Source organism: Salvelinus sp. IW2-2015, linkage group LG7, assembly GCF_002910315.2.
Source record: "Salvelinus sp. IW2-2015 linkage group LG7, ASM291031v2, whole genome shotgun sequence".
Taxonomy (NCBI): domain Eukaryota; kingdom Metazoa; phylum Chordata; class Actinopteri; order Salmoniformes; family Salmonidae; genus Salvelinus; species Salvelinus sp. IW2-2015.
The window spans coordinates 12,008,064-12,020,978 of NC_036847.1; the positions used below are offsets into that span (position 1 = coordinate 12,008,064).

A 12,915-nucleotide genomic window follows, 5' to 3' on the forward strand; every position below is an offset into this window, starting at 1 on the left:
GAACCATGTCGATAGCCTTTACTCTATAAGTAGTGTCGGCTACTGCCATCTGACCACTGGAAAGCACATCAGCCAAATGAGTAGTGGGCTGCTGACTTTACCGATAACAAGCCACCGTAAACTTCTAATTAAGGATAAAATATCCAAACCATTCCCTCATGTTTTGGAAACKTATTTTGCTAGCTGTGATATGTGATTATTGTAATTAGCAACAAAGGCAGAGTTTGTTGTCAGCTACTACATACAAATGCATCGTAGAAAGGCAGGCTAAGATTCAAAGTCTCAGATGAAACATACAGTAGCTTGACGTAAATACGAATTTCATTTAACTATCGTAAAAAATACTACTACTTTCATATCCAAGTCGAAAGCTACATATCGTATCAACATTTAGTTGCTTCAGCCCATTTCCCCATCTCCTGCAGATCATCCTGTGAATTAGCAGCTAATTATTTAGCCTTCTGRGCAGTCAGAATGAACAGAGGGCGGAGCCTGTCAAAGATGAGATTAATTCATAGAAAAAAATGAGTGGAAGGGTATTATCATGTGCTCCACCAGTGATCAGAGATTTGGGATATTTGTGACACTGCTCTCAGTAATAAAAMAAATATATTTGAGACATCTCATGATAAGAAATGAACAAGTGGGCTTATATGACTATGTCTATCTCTAAAATGATGTTGATGCTCATGGTCAGATCAACTGCTGACAATACTGTAATGCCTTAAATCTGGGATGTCAAACTCATTCCACGGGTTTAGTTATTTTTGTGTCTGTTGTTTTTTTTCTTCTTTTTCTTTCAATTATGCCCTAGACAACCAGGCGAGGGGAGTTCCTTACTAATTAGTGACCTTAATTCACCAATCAAGTACAAGGGAGGAGCGAAAACCCGCAGACACTGAGCCCTCCGCGGAATGTGTTTGACACATGTGCCTTAAAGGGATAGTTCAGCAAACGTACACATTTATAAACAGTGGCTAGTTTAACAAAAGCAAAAGGATTGCGGTCACTCCTTGTCCTAAAGACTGCTTTCAAGGTTAGACAACACATATTAAGAGTATGTAATTTCCCTGAACTATCTCKTTAAAACTGCTTGCTATGTGAGACCATGAGATGCATGGAGAATCCTAAAGCAGAGAGAAGTTTCCTGAGCTTTAGCCTTAGGCTAAATGTTGTACACAAACCAGCAACATCATCCCCAGAGATGAGCAATGTCTATTGCTCCAGCTGAGYTTGTAGTTCTGTATTTGTAAAGGAGTTTACATACCCGGTAGGATAGTTATCATTGCTGATATGAACTGTATGCTTGAGGCATTGCTGTTGAATCAACTCATTTTCTTATTGTTACAGTACAGCTGCAATGAAAAAAACACTTGACACTGAATTATAATGCTTCACTTTAATAATAATAATAATGATCAGCATATGCCTTCATYGAATACTAAGGAAACCTTTATGTTTTGCATTACCCCACGTTGCAAAAACCAYACTTTCTGCCTTTTTCAACACAGTATGTTCCTGAAACACAAATACCGTGCTGTGGCTATGACAAAAATATGAATTTCATCTGTCAATTATGCCTTTATTGGCATGAAATTAAGGTTCATTGACATCATAGGAAAAACGTCAAATGAAACATCCTCATCTTCAATTCCTTTAAGATATTTCATGCTATACATTTCTATGCCTCTGCCTGAGAAATAAGCTCCTCTTGTCCCCAGAGATAATAAATGAATTACATTTTTTTCCTTATCGGTCATCTATTTTTCCAGAGTAAGCTATTACTTGCTCAGGTTGCTAGGCAACAGGAAATATTAATAGTCACTATTATTAGCCAGGCTCCAGCAGAGTAGTACTAAAATGAGGAAGTGGAAAACATGAATGTGTTACATAAATCTTTGGACCGTTCACGGTGTGTGCAAGTCTCTGTTTGTGCAGTGATTTATGGCGATGACGATTCATTTATGAGAATAGGGGGTGTGAAATAAGAAAATGGAACATTACCCTGAAGGACTATTTGAAAATAAATTATTGCAAAGGTGAAACAAAAGCTGTTAATAAACCAGGACTCTCTTTCTCAAGGAAATGTTATTGGCCTAATACACCAAGTAGGAAAGGGGAGCTGCTTTCTCCCATATGTAAATGTCTATGTTTGTGCGCATAAGCACATACGCATGGCATGCACATGAACACGCACCCATGCATGCCTCATTCCAATTGTGTCAATTAATGCTGTCTTTGCTATGACAAATAGTAGCTCGAGCATTTTCTAACCACTGGTAAATGTATAACTAAAGAAATAAACGCAAAAAAACACAATACGTAGCCTACTATATATCACTATACCACCCATATTCAGCTTACTGGTATGTTCAACACAGTGACTTAAGCCCAGTCTCTGCCACACACATAAAATGTACAACATAGGCACTTTGATTCCAAAATCTCATAAGACCTGATTAAACCAAGGATAAATGCCACGGATGCTCACATTAAACCATGAATATTTATAAGCTAAAAGTTATATTTGTGTCAGATGAAAGTATATAAAACTGAATTATTCACACGCAGGTCATCTATAATTCATCTCGTTCGATTCCATGATTAAAAAACTTGGATGTGTACGCCAGGGGTGTTTGCATGTTCAGTGTGAACCATGTTTAACACATGAAATAGTCGCTTACTGGCGTTGGAATGGAGGTCCTCGGCATCCTTATGAAAGAGAAAAGTAGCTGACAAGGGAGAACCCTTTCTCCTCCAAGACCCTCTTTTTCGCTTTGTCTATAAGAGAGTGAATGAAAATGTGCACCGCACAGCTCGTTTCTCTCTTTCTGTGCTCACTTTGAGCCAATCAAATCTTTTGAGTTTGACGATTTGAATAGACATGAAGGAGTCTGTCGCAAAGGTCTGGGAGTTAAAAAGCATCATGTGTAAAGCAAMATTGTTGCATGTGTCTGCTGGGGTCTCCATAAGCTTTTGTTCCACACTCTGTAATAGGCCTGTTAGAGTGCTGCTAATTGAAACAAGCGTGTTTCCCTGTTCTAAAAGCAGAACATGTCCCTTATGAAGCCACACTGAAAATATGTGGTAATTAACATAACATTGAATTGAATCTTACTCTGCATTGGCAAACAAATACTGGTTATACCTTCATACCAACCCTAACAACAGTCCAACGACGACAAAACAACCAATTAAATGATCATACATGCTCATAACAAGTCTTGCAATGCATTATAACTGCATCATAATGTGTTATACCTGCAGGCTTTAAGTAAAGTGTTAGCAAACGTTCCATGACGATATACATAAACCAAACTGCAGCTCTGGATGAGTGAGGAGGAGGAAGAGGAAGAGACAGAAGAGGAGAAAGACTGTAACTGGTGTATCTTACCGAGTGCATGGTATGCCCCGAGAGAAGATGGCTATCTTGGCTCAGCATGTTGGACATCATGAGGGCTGCGGGCAGCTCCGGGTAGGAGTAGGGGTTGAGCAGGCCGTTGTGGGGCAGCGAGTGAAAGGTGTAACCTGACTCGGGGTCCATAAGGTGCAGAAGAGAAGGATCAGCGTGGTTGGGGGGCGTAATGGGGGGGATCTCGTAGTCTTCATCCCCTCCTCCTCCGCTGTTGCTTCCTCGGCCCTGACTGGAGTAGTTCTGAGAGGGGAGACAAGGTGATGGGATGAGTTTCAAGTTCAAGGTTCACATTTTCAGTTTATTTTCCATTTGTGATGAACACATTGGAAACCTTGCTAACTCGAGTTCTTACGGTAAAAGGAGTGATGTGGTGAGAGTGTAGAGCGTAGGAGTTGAGATATTGAAGTAAAATATATCAACAAATGCCATCGTTCACGATGCCACAAATTAGTCATCTATTAGGAGATTAAACGACAATGAATTCACCTGAAACCACAACTGCGTATGCTTCTCTACGTAGGAAGACATTAATATACAAATCCTACTTTAATAACCAATACTAATGTGCTCACTCAGCTTTTGAAATCAATCCTAGTGCATGTTATAATGCAGAATGATGTAAAGCTCTCTCTGACTAGGGGGCCTCAGTGTCAGTCCAGAATGCAGGAGCATGTACAAACAAAGAAATCTGTTTGTGATGATGAAAATAATTTACTTCAATGTCTGTTGAAGATGAATGGCTTATTAATCAATAAGCCAAACAAATCTTTACTCATGAAGCACTGGCAACAAACACCAGGGTTGGGGTCAATTACTTTAACTCTTTGAATTAAAGATACTCACATTGACTAACATTTCTCAATGTTCTGATTAATAATGGGATTTCAATCAAATTCCTGAACTGAATTTGGTTGAGATGGAATTAACTAAATCCCCCTGACAGTCGTGACGTCATGAGTTGTATTTAAGGTGACTAAATACCTCTTCTCTCCCTCTATCAGAACAAGGTGAAAAACGTTCTCATGATTCTGCATATGCAAATCAGGTGGTAGAGGAGGAAGCCTCACTGTGGTATCTTCAAGGGCCATCTTGACATAATATTATGCTGAGAAATATGGTTTTGCACTCTCAAAAGCACACTGAGGGTATTCACCAGGGAATGAAAAGCAATTTTGTCAGAGGCAATCTGATGCTGACTCCCTTTATAATGACTGGGGAAAATTAATCATCACAAATAGTATTCCAGTGTCAGCCATTCAAGAGCTTTTTAATAGAATTTTTATGATTCATGTCTCGGGGTACACATCAAGCAGTCCGTTCTGCAACATTTCAGAAATCAATTCAATATCATCTTCGTGTAGGCCGTCACCTCGCCTGCCAGAGAAGCCATTTATCTTGCAAACAAATACTTTTAGCAAACAAATGGAAAGAAATACTGAGGAAAATAAAGCATGGTCCAACAGGCTGTGTTGGTGCATGGAACCAAGATAAAAGGCTGTTTTTTTCTCTTGATGTTTTCATAACATACACTTTACGTGTGTATGGACTTATAACACAATACTATAATTACTATTGTATTCAACTTCAGTGAGAGCTCGTGTTCCCACAAAACAGGTTAATGACAACCCGTATTTATTTTCTACTTTGTCCATCGGAATTGCACTTCTCAAAACACTTTCAAGGACTGTGCTACTACAGTTTTGTCTAATGAGCGAGATAAATATAGCATATTATTGTAATATATAAGGATTTCTTGAAAAAAAGGCAAATATGTCACTTAGCAAGTATTTTCATAATTTGTAATTTGGGAACACCATTATTAGATTACTGCAGAAAGTCATTTATCTGGCTCTAATCAGTCCTATTTTATTCTCTGAATGAACCTACCAATGGTATTGAAGGGATACTGTATGGGATTCTGTATGGTTTGTCATAACTTGGCTATACAGTAATATGAGGTAGTTTACTGTGTATTTGAACATGTGCACAACAATGAAAGAACAGCTGTTATTAAGACACTTTATGACATCAAGTATGAATGAGATACTTGTATCTAGGATACATTTATTGACTGTTACACTATATATACAAAAGTATGTGGACACCCCTTCAAATTAGTGGAATTGGCTATTTCAGTCACACCAGTAAAATCGAGCAAACAGCCATGCAATCTCCATAGACAAACATTGGCAGTAGAATGACCTTACTGAAGAGCTCAGTGACTTTCAACGTGGCACCGTCACAGGAACGTGGCACCGTCACGAACTAACAACAAGTCAGTTCGTCAAATTTCAGTTCGTCAAATCACTGTAAGTGCTATTATTGTGAAGTGGAAATGTCTCGGAGTAACAACGGCATGTAGAGTGTAAAAATTGTCTGTCCTCGGTTGAAACACTCACTATCGAGTTCCAAACTGCCTCTGGAAGCAACGTCAGCACAATAACTGTCATCGGAAGCTTCATGAAATGGGTTTCCATGGCCGAGCAGCCGCACACAAGGCTAAGATCACCATGCCCAATGCCAAGCATCGGCTTGAGTGGTGTAAAGCTCGCCGTAATTGAATTACATTTATTTTGGGTAACAGACATATACAACAAAATGTACAATGTGGAACCAGAGGATATCACTTGAAAGTATTAATTAAAATGCTTGTTTTTCCAAAGTGGTCCTCGATGGTAAAAACAATAACACATATAATGATTAAAAGGCAAGACAAAATTACAAACAACCATAAATACATTCATTTATATTGACATCCTAAAAAGTGGCACAATTCTCTGCACTTCTCGCTAACCTTAAAAATCAACCATATTAATTTCAAATTAAAACAATCTATCCATTGCACATCATGCATATCATTCAAATAAATACACCTGACCAGCCGTAGGGGGCACAAGGGGCAGTGGAGTGGTTTCTCTTACTTATACAACCTTGTCCAAATGAAAACCTTCGACTGCTTTTTAAAGCTATTTTTACTTTTTCTTTGCTTGATCTCCAAGGGAAGGCTATTCCATAGACAAATGCCTGTATAGAAAAACATGCTCCTCGCAGTAGTTTACTCTTGGGATTTTACAAGACATAACACTAGATCTGGTATTGTAACTGTGTTGGTTATAGACAATATCAATGTGGTTCTTCATATAACCTGGGGCACGATCATTTAAGATGTCAAACATAATGATTACGTTTAAGTTGGTTCACTCTGGACTCCAAAGGCAACATGCCCACCTCCCGGAAGTCCTGTACCCCTATGTGGTTCCTAGGGGGGACATTCACCATATACCTGATAACATTATTTTGCATGACCTGCATTCTCTTTTTCAGCTTTTTTGATAGCCCACTATACCAAGCAGAGCAGCATAATCAAAACGACACTGAATCAAGGTTGAGACAAGCAGTTTCTTAACTTTGATGTTAAAATATCAATCATTTCAATTTTAGCATTTTAGCAGCAATCAGGTCTCCAGATAGGGATTGATCTAGGGACACACCAAAATAAGTTACACTTGTTTTAGATTCAATCTCCTTGTCTGCATAGTTTACCCATATCTTGTCAGCCCTAAGCAATCTACGTTTTGTTGCAAACAAAATCGCTAAAGTTTTTCCCAAATGTAGCGACAAATTGTTGTCAGTCAACCAATCTCTAACAAAATGCAATTCCTTACTCAGGGTTTCCTTTATGTAAACGGTATCCTTCCCTGATAACAGTATGGCTGAGTCATCAGCATAAAGCACTTTACTGTACTTGGCATTTCATTAACGTATATAAGAAATAAGAGAGGCCCTAAAATGGATCCCTGCGGTACTCCACAGGATATTTCTTTGGCCTCTGACAGAACATCGCCAACATTACATACTTGTGTTCTGTTGGTCAGATAAAACCCAAACCAATTCACTGTTACATCATTTAGACCCATGCATTTCAGTTTCATCAGGAGAATATCATGGTCCACTGTGTCAAAAGCTTTCTGCAAGTCTAACATGACCATACCTGTATAGTTCCCCTTCTCACTTTCCTGCTTGATGTGGTCAAAATGGTGGATAAGGCAAGTATCATTGGAATGAGCATCTTCTAAAGCCAGATTGGACTCTGGAGCAGTGGAAACGCGTTCTCTGGAGTGATGAATCATGCTTCACCATCTGGCAGTCCGACAGACTAATCTGGGTTAGGCGGATGCCTGGAGAACGCTACCTGCCCCAATGCATAGTGCCAACTGTAAAGTTTGGTAGAGGAGGAATATTGGTCTGGGGCTGTTTTTCATGGTTTGGGCTAGGCCCCTTAGATCCAGTGAAGGGAAATCTAAATGTTACAACATACAATGACATGCTAGACGATTCTGTGCTTCCAACTTTGTGGCAACAGGCATTTTACTGTATCAGCATGACAATGCCCACGTGCACAAAATTAGGTCATTACAGAAATGGTTTGTCGAGATTAGTGTGGAAGAACTTGACTGGCCTGCACAGATCCCTGACCTCAACCCCATCGAACACCTTTGGGATGAATTGGAATGCCGACTGCGAGCCAGGCCCAATCACCCAACATCCGTGCCCGAACTGACTAATGCTCTTATGGCATTAGTTCCCGCAGCGATGTTCCAACATCTAGTGGAAAGCCTTTCCARWAGAGTGTAGGCTRTTACAGCAGCAAAGGGGGGACCAACACCATATTAATGTCCATGATTTTGGAATGAGCTGTTCAACAAGCAGGTGTCCACATACTTTTGGTCATGCAGTGTATGTTGCTAAGACGTTACGAAACGCTAGCTTTTTTCCTTTATGGCTTCAGCACTTTTTAAATGCTTAAAATGGCTAAAGCTTCCCCTGCATTTCATCCAGCTTTTATCCGAAATACCACTACATTTATTTCAGACAATTCCTTCTCCAAGACTAAAGTAAATTGATGTAGGATTCATGTTAGAAGATTTGAATGAGGCGATTTTACAATCAGGCCTTCCATTCTTTTAACAGCTCTGTTGGATGCCCTTGAGGATAAAATGTGGGACAAGGACATTACAAGTTCAATATGTTCAAATACAGATAAATAATTCAAACATCTACTGTCTTTCAGGACATTGCGGGCTGCGGAGAAAACAGAAGGGGTCAAAACTAAATGTAAAATTCAACCTCGCTACCCAACCATCGCCCTCCCATGAAAGGTGAAATGTATTCTCTTTTTTTTGCGGAGAAAGAAATGCTTGTAAAGCTCTGAGGACACTACACAACTCCTCCTCTCTACAGTTCCATTCTACATGTAGGCTGTCCACATATGCGATAATCTAACACCTGTGATTATATGGATTAATATCTATGTTGAATAAAAATATTGGATAAATCCACTAGTATTCCACAGCTTATATGTACATTTAAATGCTTTGTTTTGATTGTACTGTATACTCAAATACTGCATTCCATTTGCTTAATCAAACACACTCTACCTTTACTAAGAATAGGCTATCTATTGAAAGCCAGTCCAGTAGCCACATGTCACGTCAAGAAAACGACAGRTCGGCCTTGCTGTAGCAATTTGCAGAAGCTGGTGATGCATAAACAAAGATGTCCGGCCATCTCTAGCTAAGAAAGAAGAAAGAGATAGGACGACGACAGTTCRCCACCATGGTCTTTTTTGCCTTTACCTCCCTTATCTCACCTCATTTGCTCACATTGTATATAGACTTATTTTTCTACTGTATTATTGACTGTATGTTTTGTTTATTCCATGTGTAACTCTRTGTTGTTGTATGTGTYGAATTGCTATGCTTTATCTTGGCCAGGTCGCAGTTGCAAATGAGAACTTGTTCTCAACTAGCCTACCTGGTTAAATAAAGGTGAAATAAAAAAATTCAAAAAGAGATAGGACGACGACAGTTGGATGAAGATAGGCTACTCAAACACAACACAACATTACATTCTAGGACTAGATCCAGCAGCCAAGAATAGCCTCTTGAGCAGAGAGAGGACAAAAACGACACTCAGCAACGAGAACGAGTGGGTGTTTCAGAACGATGGTCAAAATGACAAAGGACAGTGCGTTGGGGCACGTGACCTATCCACCAGGCTTTCAATTGACACACAATTCCATTGGGTTTTATGCATCAGCAGAACCAGCCCTCTACAATAGATGGCAATGGCAATAAATGGCCCTCGATTGAAAAAGAGCATAAGATGGATTTCAGAGCCGGCTGACTGACAGTCAGGTAGAACTGGGATAAGTAGCCTGAAAAGGGGGCGGTTTGCACTGTCCAATCCCGTGTCAGGGTCACAGGTGATGTCCTTCAGAAGCCTTGGGGAGGGGGAGTACGGTATCTTCCATCCTGCTCCCCTCACTGGCAATTCCCTCAAATGTCACACCAAAATAGATCTAATTTAGTTGGGTAAAAGAYCCCTCTCCACACTCCATTACAGCTGTGTGTGGCCTATTTGAGCTGAGCTCGATCTCCACCAAAACCACATAAAAATAAATGATATGAGGAAGACTTTTGACCAGAGTGGAAAAAGAAACACGCCATTAAATCTGGCACTAGAATTACCCCCAATCTTTTTGTATATGTTTACATCACTTATTTTCTTGATTTCACACCATTTCAGAAGTCATCCTAGGATAACGTCAACGTCCTCTGTAGAATACTCGTGTATTTGCCTTTCTCCGGTGGTCGGCTGCATCATTAGATTCATTTATATTATTGCTTCTTCAAAGGACATTCAACATARTATGTGATGGATGTGTTTTCAGAGTGGTGAAATGAAGTTCACTGCAACGTTACGTCAAAGACGCGGTCCTTATAAAAACATCTATCCAGCTCGACTGCTTCACCGCACAGACGTGGCAACGCAATCGTTGAATTTGTCTCGAGCAGGTGGATCTAAATACAATAAAGAATGCGACATACTTCCTTACACCTAAAATAAGTAACAAAGTAATTTTGTGTGGAAGTTAAAACATTTGTTTTACGTCGGAGGCAGAGCCATTGCATATGGTTTACATCGCCCGTCTCCCCTTGTCTATAGCAGGAACACACGCTGTTTAAATGGCCCAAATGTTGATTTAGACGTTCACAAAAATAACAGATTTTGACTATCACTAATGTCATGATACGTTTGGTAAAGTAATAAAGAATGTGAATGATCTTGGGTAGATGTTTCTAAAACAGATATGGACATATTATAATGTGTGAAAAGGCTTATTCATTCACATTTTWAAATTTATTTTTGTATATGGGTTATTATACTTTTATTATGTACTAGATCATATGGGTTGAAAAGTGTATTTTTTCTCAATCAGAGTAATAAGTGTATGTATGAAGAAATAAAGCTCTGACAGACTGTTTGAAACATCCAGAAAGCATGATCTTTGTCAGTGGCCAAAAATAGGGATATTTGTGGTGCACCACATTTCCGTATTTCATCCATTCATTATGGTTAAAATCACAAGAACAAATAAAAGATGTCAGCCTGTAGTCACTCTTCCCACTAGGGGAATGTGGAAGCCCCGGTAATCACATATGGCACAATAGCCTACCCATAATCCTCATTTATTTTATATTTCCGTGATGTCATTCTCTTTAAGCCGTGGCAAACAGGGGGGGGGGGGTGATCCCTCATGTTCTTTCTCTATGCCCTCATTCCAGTCAGGGTAATAAGAGAACATTGTGATTTACTGTCACTGAACCGCGAGGAGTGCATCAGAGAGAATCTACTGCGGCAGGGCCATTCATATAGATTTAACTTTCCACAGTATTATACCAGATGTCTACACGTCTATTGTATTTCAGGCATGACCTTGGTCTCCATATGATGAGAAAGATCACTGGGGGAGAGAGGGAGAGAGAGAGAGCGAGAGAGAGCGCGAGAGAGAGAGCGCGAGAAAGAGAGAGCGCGGGAGCGAGAGAGAGAGGAAGAGAGAGAGAGAGAGAGAAAACTATTTAGTCCTCTCTAAATCCCTCCGCAACAGCAATACTGCATATAGAGTGGAGCTCAAAATAGATCCAAGGTTTCAAGTTCTCTTAAAAGAGTGCATGAATCATTCAGTTTACTTTCCCTGCTGATAAGGTGGTTTTAAGATTTTAGCACGATGTACATTTAGATTAGGAGGACCAAGCGAGTCACAGTCAAAGGAGGGCCTTCACTAGATAATTCTCATGCACTTTACTCCAGACCTGGGTTCAAATACTATTTGAAATATTTCAAATGCGCATCTGTCTGGAGTACCAGATAATTTGCAACTATGCTATTGGTTCCATTGCGCCAGGCAAGCTCAATCAAGCCCAGCTTAAAAGCATTTTCAATTATTTGAAATAGTATTTTTGAACCCAAGTCTGCTATACTAAAGATATTGGGATAGTCTTGTATCGGTCCTGTTGTCTAGTCTAGTAGAACCTGAAACATAAAGGGAAATCTCAGCTAAAACTGGAACGCACTCACAGAGATCGTGGCGACCCTAGGCCCATATCTTCTTTCATTTCTACTCCTTYAGAAGCTGATGATAATTGGATTTATTGGCTGACATAGGCTGACCTACATAAGACGACCCTAACAAATCCTCTCAGCGTGGGTGTGGGCATCCTATTCCCTCAATGTTGTCTCAATGTTGTCTCAATGTTGAAGGAGCATATTTTTATGTGTAACTGCTTTAGAATAACAGTACACAACAGATAGAGCTAGACGATAAGGTTTTCATCTCCACTCTCTCCGTTGTTCTATGCATCGCACAAAGTGTTCTAGTTGGGCTCAGGAAAGAGATGTGCGTCACCCTTTCCACATGATTAGTCATCTGCTCATGCAACTTTTCGCATTACCAAAATGGAAAGATGATGAGAAGAGACCTGTATATGCACATCCACTGAAGAGGGAAGGGGAGTGTGTGTGTGTGTGTGTGTGTGTGTGTGTGTGTGTGTGTGTGTGTGTGTGTGGTGTGTGTGTGTGTGTGGTGTGTGTGTTGTGTGTGTGTGTGTGTGTGTTGTGGGCGTGGGTGCGTGTGCGTGGGTGCGTCTGTCTGTTGTGCTCAGAGTATAAATGGTACACCATGAGTCACCATTAAGTAACTTTGCTCTCACCTCACCATCACCCACATGTGGTGTATGTGCTACCACCGTGTTCCAAGATGTCCCTGCGCTGTTCCGACACACATCTCCACTGACTGACTCACAGCGCAGGGCCAGAGAGGCCAAACAACATCTGCACGGACTCTATTGGCAGCGCACTTGACTGGACGAAGCTGCTGTGTGGTGAGAGGGGAGGGATATTGTGTCTACGTGGAGTGTATTATGTGTGTGTCGGTGAGAGGGATGAAAGAGAGAGAGAGATTGGAGAGAGAGAGAGAGATAGGGGAGAGATGGAGAGAGAGAATGAGCGAGACAGCGAGAGAGCGAGAGAGAGAGAGAGAGAGAGAGAGAGAGAGAGAGAGAGAGAGAGAGAGAGAGAGAGAGAGAGAGAGAGAGACTTTATCCAAGTTTCTATTCTAATCTAGACCATCAGCAACAGCTCCCCTGTGGTCGTGACTA

The 12,915-nt window shown here is 40.4% G+C and overlaps 1 protein-coding gene across 4 annotated transcripts in view; it reads right to left on the reverse strand.

Moving 5' to 3' along the window:
* The window catches only part of LOC111966400 (TOX high mobility group box family member 2), a 118,504-nt gene that overhangs the window by 26,142 nt on the left and 79,447 nt on the right, over window positions 1-12,915 (reverse strand). For all 4 annotated transcript variants that reach the window (XM_070444425.1, XM_070444426.1, XM_023991004.2 and 1 more), the window contains one exon: window positions 3,395-3,655. In XM_070444425.1, the coding sequence (XP_070300526.1) occupies window positions 3,395-3,655 (261 nt within the window). The remainder of the gene's footprint in view (window positions 1-3,394; window positions 3,656-12,915) is intronic.